Consider the following 25669-nt stretch of genomic DNA (forward strand, 5'->3'; position numbering starts at 1 on the left):
CGTTGACGTCAATGTAAATCTCCGGTTTATCATAACATGTCATGCATGAATAGCTCTCTTCACTTAGTTGTCACTCCGGTGTGCACGGGGGCATAAGTGGTAAATGGGCCGTATTCGTTATATCCGTGTGGTGTGTTACTGTATATGACATCATTATATGAGACCCAGTCTCGGCCACAGAAGCCACTAAAGGGCCAACCGTAAGGTTTCCCCCAGACATGGCCACGGAAGGCACTAGAGACACAACCATAAGGTTTCCCACAGACTCGGCCACGGAAGGCACTGAAGACACAACCATAAGGTTTCCCGCAGACTCGGCCACAGAAGGCACTGGAGCCACAACCATAAGGTTTCCCGCAGACTCGGCCACAGAAGGCACTGAAAACACAACCATAAGGTTTCCCACAGACTCGGCCACGGAAGGCACTGAAGACACAACCATAAGGTTTCCCGCAGACTCGGCCACGGAAGGCACTGGAGCCACAACCATAAGGTTTCCCGCAGACTCGGCCACAGAAGGCACTGGAGCCACAACCATAAGGTTTCCCACAGACTCGGCCACGGAAGGTACTGAAGACACAACCATAAGGTTTCCCGCAGACTCGGCCACGGAAGGCACTGAAAACACAACAATAAGGTTTCCCGCAGACTCGGCCACGGAAGGTACTGAAGACACAACCATAAGGTTTCCCCCAGACATGGCCACGGAAGGCACTGGAGACACAACCATAAGGTTTCCCTCCGACTCGGCCACAGAAGGCACTGAAGACACAACCATGAGGTTTCCCTCAGACACGGCCACGGAAGGCACCGGAGACACAACCATAACGTTTCCCCCAGACATGGCCACGGAAGGCACTGGAGACACAACAATAAGGTTTCCCCCAGACACGGCCACGGAAGGCACTGGAGACACAACCATAAGGTTTCTCTCGGACTCGGCCACAGAATTTAAGGCACTGAAGGCACAACCATAAGATTTACCTCAGACACGGCCAAAGAAGGCACTGGAGACACAACCATAAGGTTTCCTATGATTCGAACTTCGCAACAGAAGGCACTGGAGACACAACCATAAGGTTTCCCTAGGACTCACCCACAGAAGACACTGAAGACACAACCATAAGGTTTCCCTCCGACTCGGCCACAGAAGGGACTCAAGACACAACCATAATGTTTCCCTAGGACGAACTCGGCCAGAGAAGGGACTGAAGACACAACCATAAGGTTTCCCTCCGACTAGGCCACGGAAGGCACTGAAGACACAACCATAAGGTTTCCCGCAGACTCGGCCACGGAAGGTACTGAAGACACGACCATAAGGTTTCCCGCAGACTCGGCCACGGAAAGCACTGAGGACACAACCATAAGGTTTCCCACAGACTCGGCCACGGAAGGTACTGAAGACACAACCATAAGGTTTCCCGCAGACTCGGCCACGGAAGGTACTGAAGACACAACCATAAGGTTTCCCACAGACTCGGCCACGGAAGGCACTGAAGACACAACCATAAGATTTCCCTCAGACACGGCCAAAGAAGGCACTGGAGACACGACCATAAAGTTTCCCTCAGACTCGGCCACAGAAGGCACTGAAGACACGACCATAAGGTTTCCTATGATTCGAACTTCGCAACAGAAGGCACTGGAGACACAACCATAAGGTTTCCCTAGGACTCACCCACAGAAGGCACTGAAGACACAACCATAAGGTTTCCCTCCGACTCGGCCACAGAAGGGACTCAAGACACAACCATAAGGTTTCCCTAGGACGAACTCGGCCAGAGAAGGGACTGAAGACACAACCATAAGGTTTCCCTCCGACTAGGCCACAGAAGGCACAGAAGACACAACCATAAGGTTTCCCGCAGACTCGGCCACGGAAGGCACTGAAGACACAACCATAAGGTTTCCCGCAGACTCGGCCACGGAAGGTACTGAAGACACAACCATAAGGTTTCCCGCAGACTCGGCCACAGAAGGCACAGAAGACACAACCATAAGGTTTCCCGCAGACTCGGCCACGGAAGGCACTGAAGACACAACCATAAGGTTTCCCGCAGACTCGGCCACGGAAGGTACTGAAGACACAACCATAAGGTTTCCCGCAGACTCGGCCACGGAAGGCACTGAAGACACAACAATAAGGTTTCCCGCAGACTCGGCCACGGAAGGTACTGAAGACACAACCATAAGGTTTCCCACAGACTCGGCCACGGGAGGCACTGGAGACACAACCATAAGGTTTCCCGCAGACTCGGCCACGGAATGTACTGAAGACACGACCATGAGGTTTCCCGCAGACTCGGCCACGGAAAGCACTGAGGACACAACCATAAGGTTTCCCGCAGACTCGGCCACGGAAGGTACTGAAGACACAACCATAAGGTTTCCCGCAGACTCGGCCACGGAAGGCACTGAAGACACGACCATGAGGTTTCCCTTGCACTCGGCCACGGAAGGCACTGAAGACACAACCATAAGGTTTCCCTATGACTCGAACTCGGCCACAGAAGGCACAGAAGACACAACCATAAGGTTTCCTTGGACTCGGCCACAGAAGGCACAGAAGACACAACCATAAGGTTTTCTCTAACTTGGACTCGGCCACAGAAGGCACTGGAGACACAACCATGAGGTTTCCCTATGACTCTAACTCGGCCACAGAAGGCACTGAAGACACAACCATAAGGTTTCCCTTGGACTCGGCCACAGAAGGCACTGAAGACACAACCATAAGGTTTCCCTCAGATTCGAACACGGTCACAGGGCAAATATTAAAACAGGAATTACAGTTATGTCCACTGTGTGTCTAGGCTCATATATTGACGATATATGGGCGTATCGAGCGCTGTCAGCCACATTTGCAGATGGGGCGTGTTTACCTGATCCGCCAAAGCATGGGTTATTATTCAGAAACGTGAATCACATTTAGCAGGGATGAATACAAATTAGATTGGTAGTCACTTCATGTTACAGGAGAATGCATATTGCTATTTATCAAACAGTGTACGTTGTACAATACTAAACGTTGTATTGTCACAATTGCAAAGGTAGGTAAGATTTAAACAAAGTTTTCTTTTTCATAGGAGGATAGATCTTTTATATACGCAGCGACAATTCATGATACGGAGCCAAGCTTAAAAGGTTGACTATTGTTTTCTATTTCCAAATGGCCCTTTGCCATTTCATATCTGAAACAATATTTTGTGGGGATTGGTGTCTAGGGATGGGTAAATTCGCTATCTTGTCACTGGTCCATCTTTGATTGTGTGGACCACCGATGCATGACAGGACTACTGCTGTGTGGCATCAGGTAAGAAACAGACACTTACATTTCTATGCAAACTGTGAATGGCGAGTGCTACCGGAAGGACAGGGCAAGCTCACCCTTTTCGTGAACACCATGTGTCGTTACGAGTTTCAGTGATCCATTTTCTCCACTATTATCCTTTTGTACCCAATGATTTCCCTTTAGGCTGACAATCGAGTCTGATTATTCCCTGGCGTTGACGTTTTGCATCAGAATAAGTGCATCACCAACTGACGCATGGAATGTAACAGGGGATCATAAATTATGATCATTTGTTTTACCAGAATCTGATTCTCATGATCTTACAATGTAATAGTCATAGTCCTGTAGTGAAATACAGAGACTGGCACAATACATTAGAAGTCACGGTGTCCGTTCCAGAATATGTGTACCGTATTTCCTCTATTAGACGCCGAGCTCTAATAGACGCCGACCTCTAATAGAAGCCGGGTCAATTGTTCAGTGCCAAAAAATAGAAGCCGGGCCTCTAATAGACGCCGGGTCGATCAATTGGTACAATTAATGATCCCTTTTTGGGACCTAAATTACATAATGAGGACTCCCTTCCTCTTCATAGTGAAATGGGGGTATTAATAGAAGTCGGGCCTCCAACAGACGCCGGGCCTCTAATTGACGCCGGGTCAAAGGCTTGTCCGAAATAAATAGAAGCCCGGGCGTCAAATAGAGGAAATACGGTATGCTACATAAATCGATGTATATAACACGTCCCAGTTTAGTTCTGGAAACCCAGAAACTCCGCGCAATGGCCTGTCTCGGACAGAGATATATACCACATTCAACATGCTATTTTGGAAGACAAATTGAAAATATAATTGTTTCGAAAACAAGCTATTGATTATTGTTTTCAGAAACGGGGGGTATCTAAAAAAAGTGGAAAAATGGTTTTATAAATCTATGGAAATGCAAGCAACTTCACATTATAAATACCTGGGCATTATATTTTCTTCCAGGTTAATCTGGTCTAAAGCTTGTGAGACTATTTCATTACAAGCTAGAAAGTCATGTTTTCCGTTATTTCAACTTATGAAAACTTATCCAGATATATCTTTGAAGACAATTGTTGCTTTTTTTGATTCAAAAATTGCACCCATTCTATATTATGGCAGTGAAATTTGGGGATATACATACAGAGGATCTATAGAAAGAGTACAAAGTTTATATTTTAAAAGATTTTTGAAACTGGGAAAACAAGCGTCTTCAAGTGCCGTTTTGGGCGAAGTTGGCCGTTATAACCTATGTATAAATTATTTTAGCAGGTGTCTAAAATATTGGTGTAGACTTATTCGTATGAATCCGAAGCGTTACCCCTATGCCTGTTATAAAATGTTACAGTCACACGATGCGATTGGGGCTTTGAACTGGGTTTCACATGTCAGGATGTTGTTATTTCAAACAGGTTTTGGTTATGTCTGGATTGCTCAGGATTGTGGAAACACGAAGGGTTTCATAACTATGTTTAAACAGAGATGTGTAGATATGGAGATACAGAAATGGTTTCAAAAGATTACCAGCTCACATTTCCTGTCACATTATAATTCATACAAGTCATTACTAGCGCCAGAGATGTATATCACATCGGGTGTTTTAGATAAAGACTTGATCTGTGTATTAGCTAAGTTCCGCACTCTTTCGCATAGTTTGAAAATACAAAAACTGCGTTATAGTAAAAATAATGCGAAAACAAATGTTGATCAGCTGATGCTATACTGTGACCAGTGTGATGAATTAGTTGTAGAGGACGAGTACCATTTTGTACTAGTCTGTTCATACTATAAGCAAAGTAGAAACACATTTATTCCACAGTATTACCATAAACATCCTTCTCGTCAAAAATTAATTGAACTAATGTCCTCTACAACACATTCAACAATCAAAGGTCTTGCTTTGTACCTAAAGAGAAATTTGAAAAACACAAGAAACAAACAAACATAATTATGTAGTATGTATTACGTCACATATTATGGAAACATTGTAAATCAACTGTGTGAGATCCACTAATAAGTTAGATATAAATGTATTGTACTCTGGGCCACGAGGCCTCCAATACTGAAATAAAGAATCTTGAAATCTTGAAATCTTGAAATCTATTGACAATATTGTATGAGCGCTTCAGTTTGGATATCAAGTTCATTGTGGTTTTCAGTATTAAAGTTGGTGGGAGTTATCTCCCTTAACAGAAAGCCTGTAAAAATCTATCAATGCTTCAAGAGAACGGCAGCGGAGCATTCTTTGATTAATATCTTTCAACTGAAAATAAATGATGTGAAAAAGTAACTATTTGACATCATTATTTCATACAAGTATACAGTAAAAAATAAATAGGCATTTTTTTGTAATGTTCTTGCGTTCTTTTGTTAAAAAATGCTAAAATATAACTATAATACAAATAGGATGAAGCAGTTTTTATAAAACAGTACATGATATTTGTTTTGTAATTTTGTGCATAGTCACCAAGACCTGGGTGGCATTTAAGTTGGTGAGGTAACCATTTATTTCTTAGAGAATGTTATCTTTTGAAATATTAAGTGTAACTCATTATATCTGTGTAAAACCTGATTTAATTTGTTCCAAATGTTTTAAGAACATTAGAGTTTTCTTCTATAACTATTAACTAAATCTGATTTGAATTAAAACATGTCATTACCTACACTATATCTATGTACAAGCAAACGTTAACAATGGTGATGTGAGGTGATATGATCTGAAACGGGGCTTAACGTCAAGATTACCGCATTCAGGTGTGGGTATGTTGCAGCATGTGGTTATCCGGACGTACATGCCTGTTTTATAGTGCTATCCCACTGAGATGCCATGACAAAGTTCAACATAGATACACTAACTGCCACTATATTGATCAACTCGGGAGGCAGATGTCACGTTACCCATCGACGATAGGTGTATATCTTCTACTAAGGTGGATGATGTCACATATACTTTTCAGTTTTGTTGATAAATGTTTACAGTAGCTTTACATAACAATCATTTTCAACAAATAACTTCAGTTAACATAAAACGTCGACGCCAAAACAACCAGTTTCATTTTTATCTTTGGCTGCTCTGTTTATATACGTCGAGTAGCTGTCCATTGTTTTAACTGTTCTTGACATTCCTGTATCAAGTGAGCAATTGATTGCAAGATGAACATACCTTGTCACTATGCTTTTTGTGAAGGAGCCTGAGGCGTGAGATAGCTATTTCCTTTCATTTTAGTATGAAATGTGGCATTTGGTGGATCTTGGGTTGAATGTCGCATAGCCATCTGCTGATCTTACTTGCGTCCCACTAGGCTTGCCATCTTTGGGCTATGGTGACTTTGGGGGTGAGATGAAATGGGGCTTAACGTCGCATCCAAGATTATTGCATGTATATAGCGACGTTATGGTGGCTTTGATTTTGCTTCATATCTCTAGTTTTCTAAGGGGAATAGCTGTATCTCTGCTTTGTCTAGAGCTTCGCCAGTGATACCTGTGTACATTGGTGTGCGAATAATATACGGCTACATGCTTTTTTTTCCCTGAACGCAAAGACAACCGTGGGCACCCAACACTAGAAATACCATGTACACGATTCCATGCGAAGTTTAACTTTGTTATTACACTAATATGATACGGCGGGAAGACTTGTTAAATGTTAAGTATATGCGGGTATAATAATCAGCTGTACTAAAGTGCTTTTGATAATGGTTATTATTATTAGAAATATTAGTAAAAGCTGCTACAAAAATAACACAATATTATTCCTGATAAATGTAAAAGAATGGCGAGCAAATACAATTCAAATTGTAAATGATAGTTTTATTTACTTTAGGTCACAGCGTTACATATTCCTGCTTTTCATCATCGCTGGAGTACATATCACGGCTGTGACAACCAAACTACATCTCAACTGATCTCTCACACAACTGACCATGAACAGACAACATGTCCACATGGTGCCTGCTAATCAGTCAAAAGCAGACAGAGTTGCCGCAGCAGTGAGCGCTACAGAACTGAAGGTATTGTCGAATTGGAGAAAAACTTCGAAGCTACCAGGAATGACAGATTATATTTGCATAATGCAAATTAACGTTTACAGCCTTGGTATTTGAGGAAGGATTTGTAACGTTAATTTCAACTCGTGTCAGTGTTCGTCAAATGCAATTAAGACGTTCTCCTTTGCCCCAACAAGTATCAAATCTATGCGTATAAAGGAAATGTGCATCACTGGATCATCATGTATGACGTAAATATATTTATCAAGATGTCATCCTGTATCAAGAAAAGAAATAATTCTTAATCTCCCACCAGTTCTCTGGTTTTGGGACGGAATGCTTGGTGCGCTTGTTGTCTCACTGTTCTATGAACCTTGTTTCTCATCTTCACTAATGCCACTGTTCTTAGATCGAATCTCCTGCTTCATTGTGTTGTATTTGGAAACTCTTCCTCAGATATCTTGCAATCAGCTTAATGCTGTTGAGATATGATCCGCAATGCTATTTAACTTTGATTCAGCCAACACACACTATCATATTGTAATGCTTTCTTTTGCTACTGACGTGAAATATATTTAAGAGCTATTTTTGTCGGTTCAGAGACTCCAGCTGCTACTTCCATATCAACCTTATTAGATACGAGTTTTTTGGGGGCATAAATTCTGACTAAGCAGAATGCTTCCAGCTATAAACTGGACCCCATCAAGTCTTGAAAAGTGCGCTCTTCCTGTCTGTATAAAAATACTCAATGTTGATGTTCATGTTTCTTTACCCAATTAAGACGTAACCCGAATTACACAGCTTGGGCATCTTTTGGTGCATCCCCAAACAATACTTCAATGTAGATGGTAGAGCATTGAGGTATAGCCTTCAAATTTAAGTTAATATCTTTTAATGCTGGGCAACTCATATAACATATGGCTAGGTTTATCTTACAGTGGAGCTATTAACACACTCTTTTGAAGGAATGTAAGCGCCAAGTAAAATCCCACTATTCATTATCTTAGTGAAATGATGTACCTTACCCATCATCACAAATGGCGGAGAATAGAGAATGCTAGTGAGGGTGTCACTACACAGATAAAGAAGAAGGCTGAAAGGACTGGTAATTTAAACTTATATTTGTATGTGATTATCAGCTGCTTATACATTTACTTAGCAAAATGTAGCAACTGCTCAACAAAATATAGCAACTGCTTAGTAAAATGTAGCAACTGCTTAGCAAAGTATAGAAACTGCTTTGCAAATGTTGTAAATGATCAGCAAAATGTAGCTTATGCTTTGCAAAATATAGAGACTGCTTTGCAAAATATAGCAACTGCTCAGCAAAATATAGGAACTGCTCAGCAAAATATAGTAACTGTTTAGCAAAATATAGCAACTGCTTTGCAAATGTAGAAAATGCTCAGCAAAATATAGCAAATTGAACACTTCCAAACATTTGTGTATACAATAATGTGGTGGCAAGTACTCATTCATTTGCAACAGTTTATTGTTTCAGGTTGTATTGGATATTTCAAATGTAATTATTTTAGTCTTAAATATCGGCTAGTGTATTACATGAAAAAGATGGAATGCAATGAACTTCTTTAACAACTGCTCCAAGATGAGACAGAACCTATAGTGAATAAATCTATAGAACAACATAGAGAAAGACTTGTGGCCTTTGGTGGGAAATGCACCCAATACTAAGGGGAAAATTAAACAACTGAAAAAAATGATAACATACCTGATGAAGAAATTAAAAAACTATATGTGAAATATGAGTCTACAATAAGGAATAGGTTCAGCTATGTTACAACAATAAACAGCTGTAGCCATTATATTTCTTCCTATCCCACCAGAAAATCGGCTGTATCTATGCGAATCTCTCGAGGAAGACCCATTTGTTGGACATGCTTTAAGTGCAGTAAGCTGTGAGTTTTACCATAGATACGGAATGTTCTTAGCACTATTTACCACTGCTATAATAATAGCTAAGTACTATCAAGTTAAACATAAGTGCCTACCTAATATTAATGGAAGCCGAAACACCACAAGTGAATGCAGAAACACCACAAGTTGTGAGAGTGACTAAGAAAGCTAAAAAGGTAGCAGCAGGTAAAAAAGGTCCCGCAACAAGAAAGACAAAACTACTACTAGTTGAACACAGTCCACATGCTGAATGGATTGGCCTCCATAGGCACTAGCTACTGTTGTTATAGCAGTGGTATGGCTTATTAAGACAAATATAGGGATAAAGCTTTAGAACAACTTGAAACAGCTCAGCTGACCCGCTTTTAGACACATGTAACTGGAAGTGTATATTTATCACGATGGCAGTTCATGCTGATGGGGAAGTCCATCGCTTGTGGCAAGTGTAGTGTGGGTGAATATTGTGGAATTCATGTCATAGCAACAAGGAATGTTCACGTTAACTATACTTGTTCTGTATGTGGAATTGAGGTCAAGGGTCATCATTGTTTATGTAAGGCCCATGGAGCTGCCACAGTTTGAAACCCGAATATTTACGCAGGGAAGGATTACTTCAAAGAGAGAAATAGCTCGAGAAGAATTAGAATTTAGTCACATTAAGAAACACCATTTAGAGATTGACTTTGCATAAAGTCATACAGAACAGTGGCTTCTGTCAGAGAACTGATAGCTCTGGCAAAACAATGTGGTCTAAGTGGTTATTCTCAAATGCGAAAGAGTGAATTGATCACCTTACTTGGTTTGGACTACAACAAACCCCCGACTGTTAGAGGACTCAAAGCTCAGGCAAGAAATCACAAACTGAGATGTTATTTTTGAAAAAAAAGCTGAATTGATTGCTTTACTAGTTAAGATTTGTTCCCCCAGGATGCTATGAAGCAAAATGAATGAGGACTTAGATGATTTGGAAAGGAATAAAATATCAGCTAATATTTAAAATGTCATTAAGTGAAAATAACACTGATGACAGCGTTGAAAATACACAACCAATACTTATTTCTGGGGCCAACAAGAAGTATTAACCAAATCGAATTCTATAAGTTCATTATTAAATACATCATTTCAACAGATCCAAGAAACTTTAGAGCAATGTACTAATAGAGGTTCAGGTTGGATTGTGGATAGAATTGAAACTTTGTTTTAAGATATCGCAAATTACATGCCTTTGAAATGTGGATCTTATATAAATTTACCCTCATATCATATGAAAAAACAAGCAATAATTAACGTTAAAAATAATCATAACTGTTTTAGATGGGCATTTAGAAGTGCCTTATTTCCTGCAGATTTGGGGCCATTGGTGGCCTAGTCTTCTAAGACTCTGCGATTCGGTGTGCAGATTTGCATCCATTGGGCATGCAAGAAGCCTATGATTGTGGGTTCGAATCCCGGTTTGCCCTGATTGTGTTTCTAGGTTTGTCAGCACCATACCCTTGCTCATGGGTTTCAACGAAGTGGTAAACGTCTGAGACCTGCATCAGTTTGGGCCTTCCTCCCACATTAAGCTGACATGCCGTGATATAACTGGAAAACTGTTAAAAGCGGCATTAAACCCAACTCACTTACTCCTGCAGATTCTGAAAAATGTTCAGAGAGGCCTTCCAGCTATACCCAAAATGATGGCCTCAACTTTGGACGTATAGATGCTCCTAAACCAATCTCACAAATTAATAAGTTGGAAAAACAGAAAAATATTCCACGAATCAATCTATCTCTTTTTGAAAAAGATGGCAAACATCATAAAACATGGATGAAGAGTTTTAGCAGCCTATTATAGGATCAAACAACACATAGGGAAAGGAAATGTTTCTGTCAAAGATGTGTGCATGGATACAGCAGGCAATATCTTTTCGAAGAGCATAAAGAAGACTGTAAGTCTGTAGAGGTGCTTGGCAGACTGCTGTCAGGATCGATATGCCTAAAAAGGATAAAATATATTAAACTTGATTGTTATTGTAATCAAATGCCAGTGCCATAATTACTTTATGCTGACTTTGAAGCCCTTATAAAACAGATAGAAAATACTGAACATAGTACTGAATGCAGTTTTACATACCATACACAAGAACATAAGGTGTGCGGGTTTTGATATATAGTTTTTAGATACAACGTAAAAACAATTGCACCTGTGACTTATCACAACACTTACTATATGACTTTTATTACAATGAACATAAGAAGCAATATGCTGATGGATGCGACTTGTTATACACTGATACATATTCTTTGCTAATAGAAATACAAACCGAGGATGTGCATAAAGATATGTATGAAACGAGCAATTACCCCAAAGATAATCCATTGCACAGCACAGTAAATAGATAGGTATTAGGCAATATGAAGAATGAGTGTGCAACAAATCCAATTGCTGAGTATGTTGGATTAAGACTGAAGATGGATTCTATAAACAAGTCTGATAATGTGGAGATGAAAAAGCTAAAGGTGTTGAGAAGTATGTGGTGGAAAAGCATATAAAACATGAACAGTAGAAAGATGCATAACTCAACGGCAAAACATTCAAACATGAGATGAATAGAAAGTGACAAGCACAGGATTTATGGATTAAGAATAAAAAGGGCATCCTCATCCCTCTTAGATACAAAGAGATGGATTTACAAGGATGGTGTAACTACCTATGTCTATGGCTATTTTGGGAGGTAATACTGTATCGCTGGGAACTATAAGCAACTCTTCTCACACAAATCGTCTGCCCGGCCCATCTTTAAGATAATACAGAAAGGGCTGGCCTTCTTTCATAACCAATCCACTCATGCTATATATCTTAAGAGACCAAACCTGATCACTTGCGTTGTCCTTCTTCACGGGGCTGGTTTAAATATCTTACTTACTCTGTCTGTAGGTTTTTGTTCTTTACCTCTCCTTGGTGCTGAAGATTTGGAAATCTAATGTTGAATCTTTCAACAATAGCTTGGCAACAAGATGCCAGCCTAATGAACTTCATTAGTTATAGAAATATCAAACCTTTTCCTTGATATTTATCACAGGGCTGGTAAGTATATTTGCCATATTGGTTGCTTCTTTAACCAGTCCTTGGCAACATCTTTAGATACCTTAGCCACTGCAGCTAGTTTTTGTATTGCCCCTTTACCATTCCAATATCCTCACTGGCCATGGTAAATTTTATCCATCATTAATTAATATTGATGTTCCTTCAATACAATGAAATATTACCATTTAGACAAATGTTTACACAAGTGTATAACAATGGACAATTACAAGCAAACAAAAGAACTTGAAAAAACTGTCAAAGCATTTATGCTCTGGGACAAAATTATGAAAAGGCAAGAAATACCACAAGGTGTATATCTTGTCATGGATGTCAAGCCATCCAAATTATTTCTTTCCAAATGTGAAGAAGAGTATACGGTCTGGTCTCGTAGTAAAATGAATGAAGAACTTAGTAAAAATGTTGAATATCACTAAGTACGAAATAATGGTATGCATATGAATAAAAATAATAGAGAATATTTGCATTACAATTTGGCTTAAAGGTTTCCATGGATATAGGAGGGCATCTTGATACATGACGATCAAGGCATCATCATCACATAATTCACATGAACTTAAAACCCCCATAGAAGCATTGTTAGGGCCTGGTCCTGGTCCAGGGTGGAGTGTCATCGTACCCCCATCGTCTATACTACTTGCATTGCACACCTTCTCATTCTCTTACGTTTTAATGAGCCTGATGACAAATTTTCCTTTAAATAATACACAACCGACAAAAGATAAGGGAATAATGATGTGAATGTAGCTATCATTGAGGTGTACATTTACAATAATGTGACGTTGCATCTGAATGCAACACCTAATCACAATTATGTTTCACATCTTGCATCGTGCACACAGAAGCCAAAGTGTCTGCTCATATAGGGGAAGTCACAATCATTAAGGCTATTGAGCTAAGCATACATTTAAAAATGCCTAAGAGACACTATCTCAATGAACAGACAAATTGGCGAAAAGGGTATGCTGGAGAGTGGACGTCAATATACCATGTTGTCCGAATGTTTGGCAAATCCAAAAGTGTACATTTTCGATTGTGGGACAAGTACCGTCAATCGTGTGTGTTTGCAATGAGATCTGGGCATGGCAGGAATAAAACGACACCTAGATAAGATCGTCTCATTACATTAATTGCACTAAACAAAAGATTCAAACCTTGCCGTGTTGTCAATAGCGAATTCCCTAAAATGGAGGAAAGCGAATTTCCACTTCTTCTGTTAAAAGCCATCTCTATGCCATCCGCTTGAAAGCAAGGTGTCCTGTGAAGGGTGTGACCCTAACAGCTTACCATAGGCGGAGAAATATGAAGGTTAGGCAACACAAGTGGTGGGCTACGAGCCAATGGCGTTACCCTATGTTTACAGATGATGACAGTTTACTTATGCGATTATTATGAATGGACATTGGCAGCGACATGTTGACGAAATTGTCCCATCGTTTTTCCATGCCCTAGCATTATCAGCAGAAATTTTAAACTGCAAGATGACAATGCCAGACCACATCTGCTAAGTCCCCTAATGTCTCCAGCGGATCATCTGTGGGATGATGTCAAGCGGACCGTGTACAGACCCTGCACCCGCCAACATGTACCTGTTTGGGGCAGCTCTTCAGGCGGAACTGTGGGCAATACCCAGGGCAACCATGTGCAAGTTAATCAACAGTTTGGCATCAAGGTGTCATGCATGTATTGCCCAACATAGTGGACACACCAGATACTTATCTACGCACCGGAAATAAAATTTTACAGACATTACACCTTCACAATTATTTCATTTGTTCCCGTATTTTTGTTGGTAGTATACATAATTGCAAATAATTTAAATACAGAGCTGTATATGATTATGTTTGACCATACAGTAACCAAATACTTGAGGATGATCTGTAACAAATAAACCACCCTTACTGTTATTGTGTTAGTGAAACTAAAATTTGCTAGAATCGTCGGCTGGTAGAGCAGAAGTCTTTCAATGTTGCTTGGGGCTTCCATATGAAAATAATAGATCAGTTGGTTTTATTGATAATGTGCCATATTCGCCGGATATCATGCTTGTTGTATGACATGGCATGGCTAATTCCCGAACCTTGTGTGTGAAAAGGGAAATTCATAAATCGTTCTTAAATTCAATTTTTCACAGACACGAGTGAAGCCAGCTTGGATTGTTTCTTTACACATTTCAGTATCATTTAAAAGCATAAACATGAATAAGATAAATACAACAGCAATGTTTGTGACTTAAATCTAATCTCAAGTCAAGAATTAATCTGTGTGTTTGTGTGTGAATACTTAAAACTGAATCCCTTTATCATATCACAGATTCAACAGTCAGAGTAATGTTTTGCTGTTCTTTTAATTTTGTGTCTGGACAGCCCATTAGGTTTAGTTTTAAAACAAGCAGGAACAAATGATTTAAATGAATAAAAATAAATATATGCCCAAATTGGGCACAAAGATAGATATACCCATGCATTCCTCAGTGTATACACCAATACACCAATAGTCGCACGATGAAACTGTAGGTGTATTCGCCAATACACCTCGATGTGTATGGTCTAGATCTTAAAGCCACGAGACAAAACCTATATGTTCTTGCATTACCATATATTATCGTGTTCAGGCCAAGTTTTTTAAAGATCAAGTAATCTTCCTTTGGGACACCTGTAGGACAAAGAATTAACTGAAAACAATGCACATGCCCGATGGCTCAGCTATGTCGATGTATATATGTAGATATCTACGTTGCAGGGAGATGACGATGCTTTCTATGTTATGGATGTCGGTGACGTTGTCAGCAACCATCAACGTTGGAAGAAATTATTGCCACGGGTGGAACCATTCTACGGTGAATTCATTACATGATTAGTATATAAATCCCTGCATACGTTGGAGAGCAGGGCACGAATAAGTCAGTGCTAACTTATTTGCTAAGCACAAGTTTGCCATTTCATAAAAGTCTCGCTCACCATTTCTCATTTTACATTGGGGCACGGAGGTCCAGTCCTCTAAGATTAATTAAAAGTTGTATCCCTTGTATTCCATAATTGCCATCATTACGTTTTTAGTTTTGCTGGCACCATTCACATGTACGTGAGGCTCACCAAAGTGGTGAACGTCTAAGCCATCACTTTCTCCCACTTATGCTTCCTTACATGCTGTGACGAAAGTGGAATAATGTGTCCAACGGCGTTCACAACCCTAATTCGTATTGGTCTGTTGAGGACATTTTGTTTGATTAAATTTGAAAAACCCCACAACATTTCAAACTTCTGATTTCATACTCACAGCTGACATTATGATGAATAATTCTCAAAACACCATTTTGTACATTTTGTGTAATCGATTTAAATATTTATGTGAGACCTTTGCCCCCTGCAGCTATCAAGAGTAACCCTGATCCATTACTACTTCGTGTTCTGTCAGAACTGGGAACCGGATTCGACTGTGCAAGCAAGGTACTTCCTCATAATCTCTATATGGTCGTGTTGGATGTTTAATTGTGAACCACAATGAAAATATACACCTGAGAGATAGGTAAATAAAAACGTCAAAAACCTTTCCATATTCACAAGACATTTCTAAAAGCAGAGTCGATTGTACTATCACGATCATAACATAAACATGTGTTTTTGAACCACTATCAAATAGTGAACATCGAGTGCAAATCTAAGTTCACACATTCATATTATAAGGTTAGTAGAACAGAGGGCTGATATGAATGCAAAATCTTCTTGGGCCTAACTAGAAGCTGGGGTCGTATTTTTTCCATAGAGCAGAGAATGATATTTCGAGAGCAAACTGATCTGTAACAATGTAATGCGTTTCAGAACCTAATCTCCGTCTCTTGTCAGAACTACAGAAAAGAGAAAGAAATCATATGCTCTTGCTATCTTAAATATCTCCATGGGAATTTAATCTTTTTTCAACAGGCTGAGATGGAGATGGTATTACAAATGGGCGTGGCCGCAGACAGGATAGTGTATGCCAACCCATGCAAACAGATTTCCCATCTTGAGTATGCAACAAAGAATAACATAGATCTCATGACTTTTGACTGTGAAGCTGAACTCTACAAAGTCAAGTCAATGTTTCCAGGTGCAAGGTACTCTTAAAACATCTAGATTATCTAGTGAGTGAGAGAGTGAATGTGGGTATTGGGCTTAAAACCAGTCGTTTTTAACAGTGTCACAGCAACCGATTTTGGACGCCCATTGTCTGAATGAACATTTAATTCCAAAAGCGAATTACCCTGGAGCCATGACATCTATATGCCTTGAAACACTGAGAGAGAGAGAGAGGTCTTACCCTTAGCTTAGCTAGGGTTAGGCTGGGTACTCCGGGGCGCCATGTCAACAAACCACTACCACTATGTGCTGACCTGTATAAAGTAAAATTGAATAAGCTCCTACCGAGAACCATACGCTGACCCCTTACATATACGAGTATATGCAAATTATTCATTAGCAACGTCACATTCGTTGTTAAAAGTGGAAAAACTACATGTAGTTGGCAAGCCTCGGAGTTTTTCCACTTTTATCAACTTGTGTTATCAAAAGACACTCGGGTGAGATTCACTATGTAACAAGTTTGAAGAAACAACAAGAACGTCGCTGATCAAGAACAAGTTCTCCAATCTCCCAAACCTTCCCTTGTCAAATATCTTAGCAACACTGCTAAGACTTCCCCTTCAAGATTTTGTCCCTGCACAGGACCATAATAACATCAACAGTTTAAATCATAAGTCACAAGCACGAGAATCTGATGGGACACAAGTTCAGTCGCGGGTATGGCCACCATGTGCATTGACAACTGCCACACAATGCCTCCGCATGGACCTTGTGATGCTTGTGAACACATGATTGGGAAGACGACGCCATTGTTGCTGCAAAGGGTGCCAAGATCTTGCATATTCTGTGGTTGGTTTTGGAGAGTGCACAGACTTCTGCCAAGAGCATCCCAGACGTGTTCGATGGGATTGAGGTCGGGAGACCTTGACGGCCAGTCCATGACGTTGACTCCCGCATTCTGAAGAAAATTCCTTGTCAAAATTGCTTTGTGGGGTCTGGCATTGTCGTGTTGGAAGATCAAACCGAGTCCATGCACTGCCATAAAAGGCAGAAGTTCTGGTGCCAGTACCTGGTTGCGGTAAGCAACAGCGTTGAGGTTGCCACGGATAACAAAAAGGCTGGAACGTGCATTGCCACAGAAAGCCCCCCACACCATGACACTTCCGCCTCGAAATCTGTCAACTTCCTGTACACAAAACTGGGCGTAACGTTCATGACGGCGCCTCCACACCCTCGCCCTACCATCAGCACGACTTGATTCCAATTCCTCTGAGTCCATCGTAACTGTTGCTGTGCCCAGAATTGACGTTGACGTCTGTGGAATTGAGTCAGAATCGTCCCGCAGTATGGCCGTCGTGGTTGAAGGTTAACAGTTCTCAGACGGTTTTGAGCAGTTTGCGCACTCGGTCTACCCCTAAACAGTTCATTTCTGGTTGATGTAGCCATCAAAAATCAGTTGCGGGGGTGACGTTAGACAATCTGACGATCCTCCGCATGTGACGTCACACGTGGTCGACCTGGCCGAAGGCGATCAGCGGTGTTACCCGTTTGCTGTAGACGCGTCTGTAAATCATAAACAGTCCGTCGACTAAAACCCATCGTCCTTGCAACTTCAGCTACGGACGTTCCCGTCTGCAACATGCTGATGGCACGTTCACGTTGCACATTTGAAGGGTGTGGCATGAGAAATGGTCGAAAGACTTTTGTTTTCTTGTGTTTTTCTTTTTTTGTTAATGACTGCTAACAAGTATGGCTGAAAACACGTGGGTATTATGGCCACGTGACCAGTTGCACGTGAAAAAACACTTTTGCCACTATAGTGCTGTGCACGTGATTTTGATCAAATCACCTGCACAAAAAATGGGTATTATCTGAACACGATACGTGGCCATTACTGTTTAAATACACAATAAGGACCCACAATGATAACTGGTCAAAATGTTAAAATTTTAGGATTGTGATTTTTTTAATTTGGTTCAGTATATTACTGTTGATTACATTACTAAATGTCAGGTGACCTTGGCTTTATAAACATTGGTCCAGAGAGAAAATCGGATGGAGGGAGATAAAGGTCTTATCTTTAGCCTAGCAAGGCTTAGGCTGGGTGCTCCAGGACACCAAGACAACAATCACTATCACTATGTGCTGATCCGGCACATAGTGTTTTTTGTATGTATGTATCTACCTATATTAAGTAAAATTGTATATACCGCAAGCCATCGTCTCAATGTTGTCACTTACAACCGAGAACCAAACGCCGACCCCTTGCATATACGAGTATGCAAATAACATTAATTAACGACACATCAGAGAGTTGTTAACAGTATTCCAGTCATATCATGTCATGTCAGCTTTATGTGCGAGGAAAGCCCAAAGTGATGCAGGTCTCAGGCGTTTGTTTCTTTGGTAAAACCCACGAGCACGGGTATGGTGCTGACGAACATAGAAACAAAATCAAAAGTTTCCCACGGAACGCAACTCTGTACATCAAGACTCTTGGGCCACCCGTGCCTCCTTATATAAAGTACTGAGTTGTCAAGCTGTACAGACAACTGGAGGAATGCAAACTGACGTTAACAAAGGCTACAGAACGTGGAAACCGACCCTAATGTTTGATGACTTGATCTTGTTTGTTCAGGTGGAACAAGGTCTGTACACATTACAGCCTCTGGTTTATACCTATACTAAGTATATTATATAAACTCAACCGCAAAAGTAATGTCACCCAAAGTAACATTGCATGAAAAGTTGTCATTTAAATATCTGGGTAACTGTTGTCAAAGTTTCTAAAATTTAACATTACCTTACAATAAAACCGATCGCCCAAACACATTACGACAACGGCCATGATAACCTAGTGCACGTGAGTTCCGTGCAAATTGAAATGCACATGCGTTCCCCAATTTCTTGCCCTATAAAAATCATTCATTTGTTTATGAATTGCTGCCACATGCCAAGATTTACAAGAAATCAGTGACACCAAGCCATTGGACAATTGCAAGCTGGACAAACCGCCCGGCAAGTAGCCAATGCATTTCAAGTCCATGTAAGGACCATATACAGGCTCCAGCAATGGTACCAGACCACCAACACTACAGATGACCGACCACGTAGTGGCAGACCAAGGGTCTCCACCCGACATCAGGATCGTCAGAATGTGCGACAGCATCTTCAAGATCGCTTTGTTGCTGTTGTGGAAACTGCTTGACAGACCATGGGGACACATTAGTGCAGACACCATGTGTTGACGATTGACGAACAGACACCTCCACTGTCACAGGCCACACCAAGGACCCATTCTGACACAATGTCATCATTGGGACCGTCTTCAGTGGGCAACACAGCACCAGCATTGGCGCCACTAGCAGTGGAGAAGAGTCCACTTCTAATGCAAGAACTGTTACTGTATCTCAACAGCAGATGGCAGAGAGGGAATTTGGAGACGCCATTGGGAACATTATTCGGATGATTGTTTTGCTGAGAGAGACTCGTGGGGTGGTCCGAGCATCATGGTGTGGGGTGGAATTGGTCTTGCATGGAGGGTCGGCCCTGTGGTCTTCCAGAACATCGTTCCAGGGAGAGGCAATGGTGTCACAGCAGCTCGGTACATTGATCAAGTCTTGAGACTCCACACAATACCTTATTTGGCACGTCGCCGCAACCACGAGTTTCAGCATGATAACTACCGTGCCAACACTGCAAGAGCAACAAGAGACTTCCTCCAGCAGAAAGGCATCAGAATCATGCAGTGACCTGCCCTCAGGCCCGATTTAAATCCCACTGAGCACCTGTGGGACGAGATTCAAAGACGGCTGAATTACGTCCGACCAAGGCTGACAACTGCGCAGCTGAACTGCGTCAGGTGTTCCTCAGAGTGTGGGCCCAAGTAGCTATGGCCTTCATCAACCGCCTGATCCATTCCATGTATCGACGTTGCACTGCAGTCATCAATGCACATGGCGGACACAAGAGATACTGACTTACGATGCCATTGTCTCAGAGACTAGTGTTGTGTTTCACTTTAAGAACATTTGACATTTTAATTTCAAGGTGGATGAGCAGTTTTGCCAATTTTCATCTTTTTAATATGTCTCAAAGTATGTTAACAGTGTTTGGACAAAAAATTTGAATGAGAACTCGAAATGTTGTGTAATAAGTTTATTGAGCTTGAAATCCACATATAGTTTCTTTTCATGAATCACCAACATCTACATGCCTATTAATATCTTCACATATACCATTCAAATTAATTCAAAGAACATCCACATTTGGAAGGATGTGTGTTTCAATACCCACCATCCATAGGAGATTAACTATGGTCATAGAGACAACTTCTTTTGAGCATCATTATAGTTGGGTTGTGTCCACCCCCTGCAATACTCTGAGTCAATCTGACGAAAGATAACGTAACCACAAAGTAATTGTATCCCAGTTTCATCATGTTTGATATATGGCTTCGCTTTATGTAGATAATTTCACTGTACATGACACAAAAGTGTGAACTGCCTTTGGCCCCTTATCAAGTTGATTTTGCATGCCCTTCCTGCAGCTAGTTCACTAGCACCTCTAACCAGTCCACTTAATCCAACCCTCCCTAGCATGCTGTTTCTTCCAGACTCCTTCTACGGATTGTCCCCCCGGGTCACTACAAAGTGTTTGACGACCTATCCACAAAGTTTGGCTGCCATTCAGGTGACTTCAGTGGCCTATTGAAGACAGCGAAAAATCTCGGTCTCAATGTTGTCGGAGTTAGGTGAGAACATTTTTTAAGACTAGACTCGATCACAATACACAAGGCTGTAGTTAACTTTCTTTGATGTGTGTCTGTGTCTGTGTGTGTGTGGAATATTTGTACAACTGCCCGCCCCTGCCCGCCCCTGCCCCACGACCCCCCCCAGTCTTATTTGGGGGGGGGGGATACAATCACAACAGTAGTTAGACACAACAGATTTCGACCCACAGAACAATAACCACCTTTTGAGGCATTAACCATCTCTGCTTATTATGATGGTAATGTATAATTTTAATATTTATTTGAGTTGTTAACCTATGCTGGACAGCTGTGGAGATAACATGTACATCGGTTGTCTCCCCTGAGTGAAAGATTGTATGGAGACAATGCAGACTCAGATACTAAATTATACATTATATGAACATAATCCTTACTCTTACAGAATCACTTTGACTATCTCTCATTATACCCGCAGTTTCCACGTTGGGAGTGGAGCAGAGGACCCGGAAGTGTTTGCTGTCTCACTACAGAGATCATGCAATGTGTTTGCTATGGCAGAGCAATTAGGATTCACGCCGAATATAATTGACATTGGCGGAGGTTTCTTCGGTCACAAAGGAGCACCCCTATCGTTTGAAAAGGTATAACAATCTTAACCTGGAATACGGGTGACCTAGTCGTGTCAGGCCACGTCAATATTCGGTCAACAGAGTTGCGTCCCATAGTTGTGTCCCTTCGTCATAATTTTAATTCCTGTTTCTTGTTTGTTAATTACAAATCAAAGTGACGAACGTCTACAACCTTCATTCCTATGGGCTCACCAAACATTAAGATGACACACGCAGGGCGACGTTTAATCCTGCTCACTTAGGGGCAGACTATTTGATATTTAGGGGGTTTGGGTATGGGTATGTGTGTGCGTGTGTTGGGTACAGTCATGATACTTTTTTCTTTACAAGAAGGTCGAGTTCAACATAGGGAAGATTGTTAAAATGATCCCGCAGTTCGTTAAAACAGTACAGATGTTGGTGATTTTAAAACAGTTCATTGTAAAATATCAGTTTAATAAAACATTTTCATATAATAAAATACCATGTTTTACGACTCCATGTGTAGAAAAAGCCCAGTGTGCATTTTTCTTCAGATTGACAGACAAAATAGTGAACATGACATTTTTGTACTCATAACTGCTCTATGAATGTACCTTTTTAATTACTAAGACGGTGGATGATGGACATAAATAGCATAACTTTTGGTGTAAACTGACGAATAAACGTTACCAAACTGTTTAGACACGTCAGTTCCAAATCCAGAATAGTGTTACAAAATGGTTGAGAATCAATCACCAAAACACATCCAAAACAATTTGCTGAGTATAGAACATGCGACAGTACCCAGATCAATGGAACTTGACTTTGAAGTAAATCTTTCTCTGCACTTACAACATGCCAGCCTACAAAAATATGGGTATTAAAATGAACTATATCCTGTTCATTCACACCCAAACAGTTGGACAGTAGCATGTTAAGATTAACCCTACAACAGAAAGAATTGGCGGTTGGTATGAGCAGCTTCAAGCTATCCCTTGCATTTGTGTCAACATTGTTGCAATCAAGATGTTGAATCGTTTCGAAGTGGCAGCATTACATATACCATTCTCTCTACCCTGGTCTACCGTTCTTGCAACACAACAGGACAGACCACGTTTCAACAAGATAACACCTGGCCCCATGCAACATATTGCCTTGGCCAGCACAATCACCAGACTTATCACCTATAGAACTCTTGTGGAACCGTCACAATAGAGCGCATCCAGGTCTCCCTTATAACAAGGATCACGTAACACAGGTCCTCTGAAAAGAATGGTGTTGAATTCCATTTCTTGTGATCAGTCGTATGTATCACTTCTTCTTCTCGTGGGCACGTTCTGGCATGCATTGATTCCTGTGGTGGGCATACACAATACTGACTTAACATTGAGACATTCTTAATGATTAAAAGGAGTTTCATGTGCTGATTTCAGTCTAGATGATTGATCGAATACTGAACAGCTGACCCCATTCTCCAAACAGTGGACACAATACCTTCTTTTTTGTTCTCATTCATGGTATAACTTGTATATTGTAGTGATGTTGATTTATAATGCATGTATTTTGTCAATAAAAGTATGTTTATGTTGTATTTTTTACCACATAAGGGTAAATTATGCTTATTGTGAATTTCACATTAGGGCCATCAACTGTATCAGTCATCACAGCGATAACCTTCTCCAAAGATACGACACGGTGACTTGCAAGATGTGACATCTTGAACTGGATCATGTGAAATGATTCTGACAGACAGTATGCCTGTAATACTTATCTAGCATACTCATGTCTCGATGTCAAAGATTATCTTTGCTCACGAAATACTGTTTTTCAGGATGAGAATTTTTTCAAGCAGATGGAAGATGAATTGTTTTACACAATTCTCGATTCTGGATTTGTGGGATAATGGGCATCCATCACTTCTGGAAGCTTGTTTGTGAATATAAAACATGTGCCACTGTGGCTGTTCTTGCATTTCTGTCTGGTGAGCTACAGTGCCAGGGCATATTTTGTTTCAGGTTGCCACCACCTTGAACAAGTCTCTTGACAAGTACTTCCCTGTCAGCTCCAATGTCAAGGTCATAGCAGAACCTGGGCGGTACTTTTCATCATCGGCCTACACCTTACTAACTAGTGTGATCGGAAAAAAGAAATGCCTTCCTAAAGGAAATCACAGGAATTCAGGTACAGGCAACTGTGGCGCAATGAATGTCAGGCAATTTGCTCAAATAAAGCCAGAAACATATTTCATACGTTTAGGATTCAGTCATGAGTCATTAAGAAAAATGAAACGACCACCGGTCAATATTCTTAAAATGATAAATTTTAATCATGGTTGTCGTACAATTTGTTATCAGAAAACAGTTGTGAGCCAGATATGCCAAGTGACAAGAAACCATCCTTCATGTACTACCTCACAGACGGTATATATGGATCATTCAACGTCATTGTCTTTGAAGGCAGAACCACAAATTTAGTGAAGGTAGATATTACACCTATTTTCCACTTTCATTCATCTTGTATATTTTTTTGTTTTTTAATACCGTTTTTTTAACAGTGCTGTGTAAATCGAGTCTGGACCAGACAATCCAGTGATTGATATCATTAGCATCGATGTACACAATTGCGATACGATGACATGCAACAACCAAATCAGCAAGCCAGACCACCCGATCTCGTCTCTTGCAACAAGCATGGGTTACAGAAAATTTATTTATCACCCACCCTACTGCATTCAGAGAAACATAGTGAATGTATCCAAGTGCTGGCTGTTAAAGCTAATCCCGTCTCAAACCATGCAAGACCCTCCCACCACTAAAATATCAAACAGTTAATCCCAAAGTGTTCGGTTACAGGCGCCCTCTAGTGACGTGACCTTCACCTCCAGCCTGTGGGGTCCGACATGTGACAGCGCTGATTGTGTACAGAAGGGCCTTTCTCTACCCGAGCTGGAGATCGGGGACTGGTTGTACTTTGAGAACATGGGCGCCTACACCAGGAGCATAGCTTCACATTTTAACGGAATGCCCATACCTGGATGTTATTATATATGTGAAGAAAAGGTCTGGTAAGATCACTGTCTCATTCTTACAGAAGGATTGGTTCAGTCTTTCAGTGGAACATATTGCCTATCTCGGACAACATGCCAATCAAGCTGCTGTTGCATGTAAGGATGTAACCTTTATCAAAGCTGCATATCCGGAATGGAACAGTTTAGTGTATGACACGCTCATTGAGGTTGTAACCATGTTGTAACCATGTGAGAAATGTTACAGATATAAGGAAGGTTTATGTTAGAATTGTTACTCAGAATATGAATCAGTATGTTAGGCATGTAACGGATGTAGACGCAGTATGTAACGGTTATATAGAAGTTCAATATTCGGGATGTTGATGTTATATAGAAATTCAATGTTAGGGATGGAATGGTTATATTGACGCCATATGTTAGAGTTAAATAGAAGCTGCATATTAGGGATGTGATGCTCATATAGAAACGACATGTGAGTGATGTAACGGTTATATACATGTAGAAGCTGTATATTATGTATGTAACGGTTTGGTAGAAACGGTAATTTAGGGATGTAATGGTTATAAATACTCTGTATTTGACGCCAGATAGAATCTGTTTGGAGACTGATTATTATCGGGCGTTGACGTTTGGCATTTTGAAGGGAACCTTTCATACCCAATGTATGCTTTCTGCCTCGTGTCTTCCCAGACAAGGCTTGTTTCTCCTCAAACACTCCAGCGCCGTAATGTGTTTGTTCCTCTAGTTCGTCTCATCAGTCGTCTTCCTTAGTGGCTATCAACCAATAAATGAAGCTGTTTACCCCAGCGTCGAGTAAAAGAATCGGTTACTTTAAGATGTCTTTAATCTTTTTTCAGGAATACAATTTTTTAGGAAAAAATTGAAACAAGAGATATAAGCAGTTTCGTCCGGTTGGAAGTACGACAACACAGGGATGTATTTTCTCTACTTT

The 25669-nt window shown here is 40.8% G+C and overlaps 2 protein-coding genes across 2 annotated transcripts; both read left to right on the forward strand.

Annotated features, from left to right (window-relative positions):
• The first annotated feature begins 218 nt into the window (after positions 1–218).
• LOC139479607 (mucin-22-like) lies at positions 219–977 on the forward strand. The gene has a single exon (XM_071262448.1). It carries the CDS (start codon positions 219–221, stop codon positions 975–977), a length of 759 nt encoding a protein of 252 aa, XP_071118549.1.
• A 6264-nt stretch (positions 978–7241) lies between these two features.
• On the forward strand, positions 7242–24757 carry LOC139480401 (ornithine decarboxylase 1-like). Its single transcript, XM_071263467.1, has 9 exons — positions 7242–7328; positions 15049–15145; positions 15679–15755; positions 16230–16402; positions 20983–21120; positions 21575–21740; positions 23705–23870; positions 24044–24168; positions 24542–24757. The coding sequence occupies exons 1-9, from the start codon at positions 7242–7244 to the stop codon at positions 24755–24757; spliced, it is 1245 nt and encodes a 414-aa protein (XP_071119568.1).
• The last annotated feature ends 912 nt before the right edge of the window (positions 24758–25669 follow it).

This window comes from Haliotis cracherodii, unplaced genomic scaffold (genome assembly GCF_022045235.1).
Source record: "Haliotis cracherodii isolate W230 unplaced genomic scaffold, xgHalCrac1.p SCAF_4, whole genome shotgun sequence".
NCBI lineage: Eukaryota > Metazoa > Mollusca > Gastropoda > Lepetellida > Haliotidae > Haliotis > Haliotis cracherodii.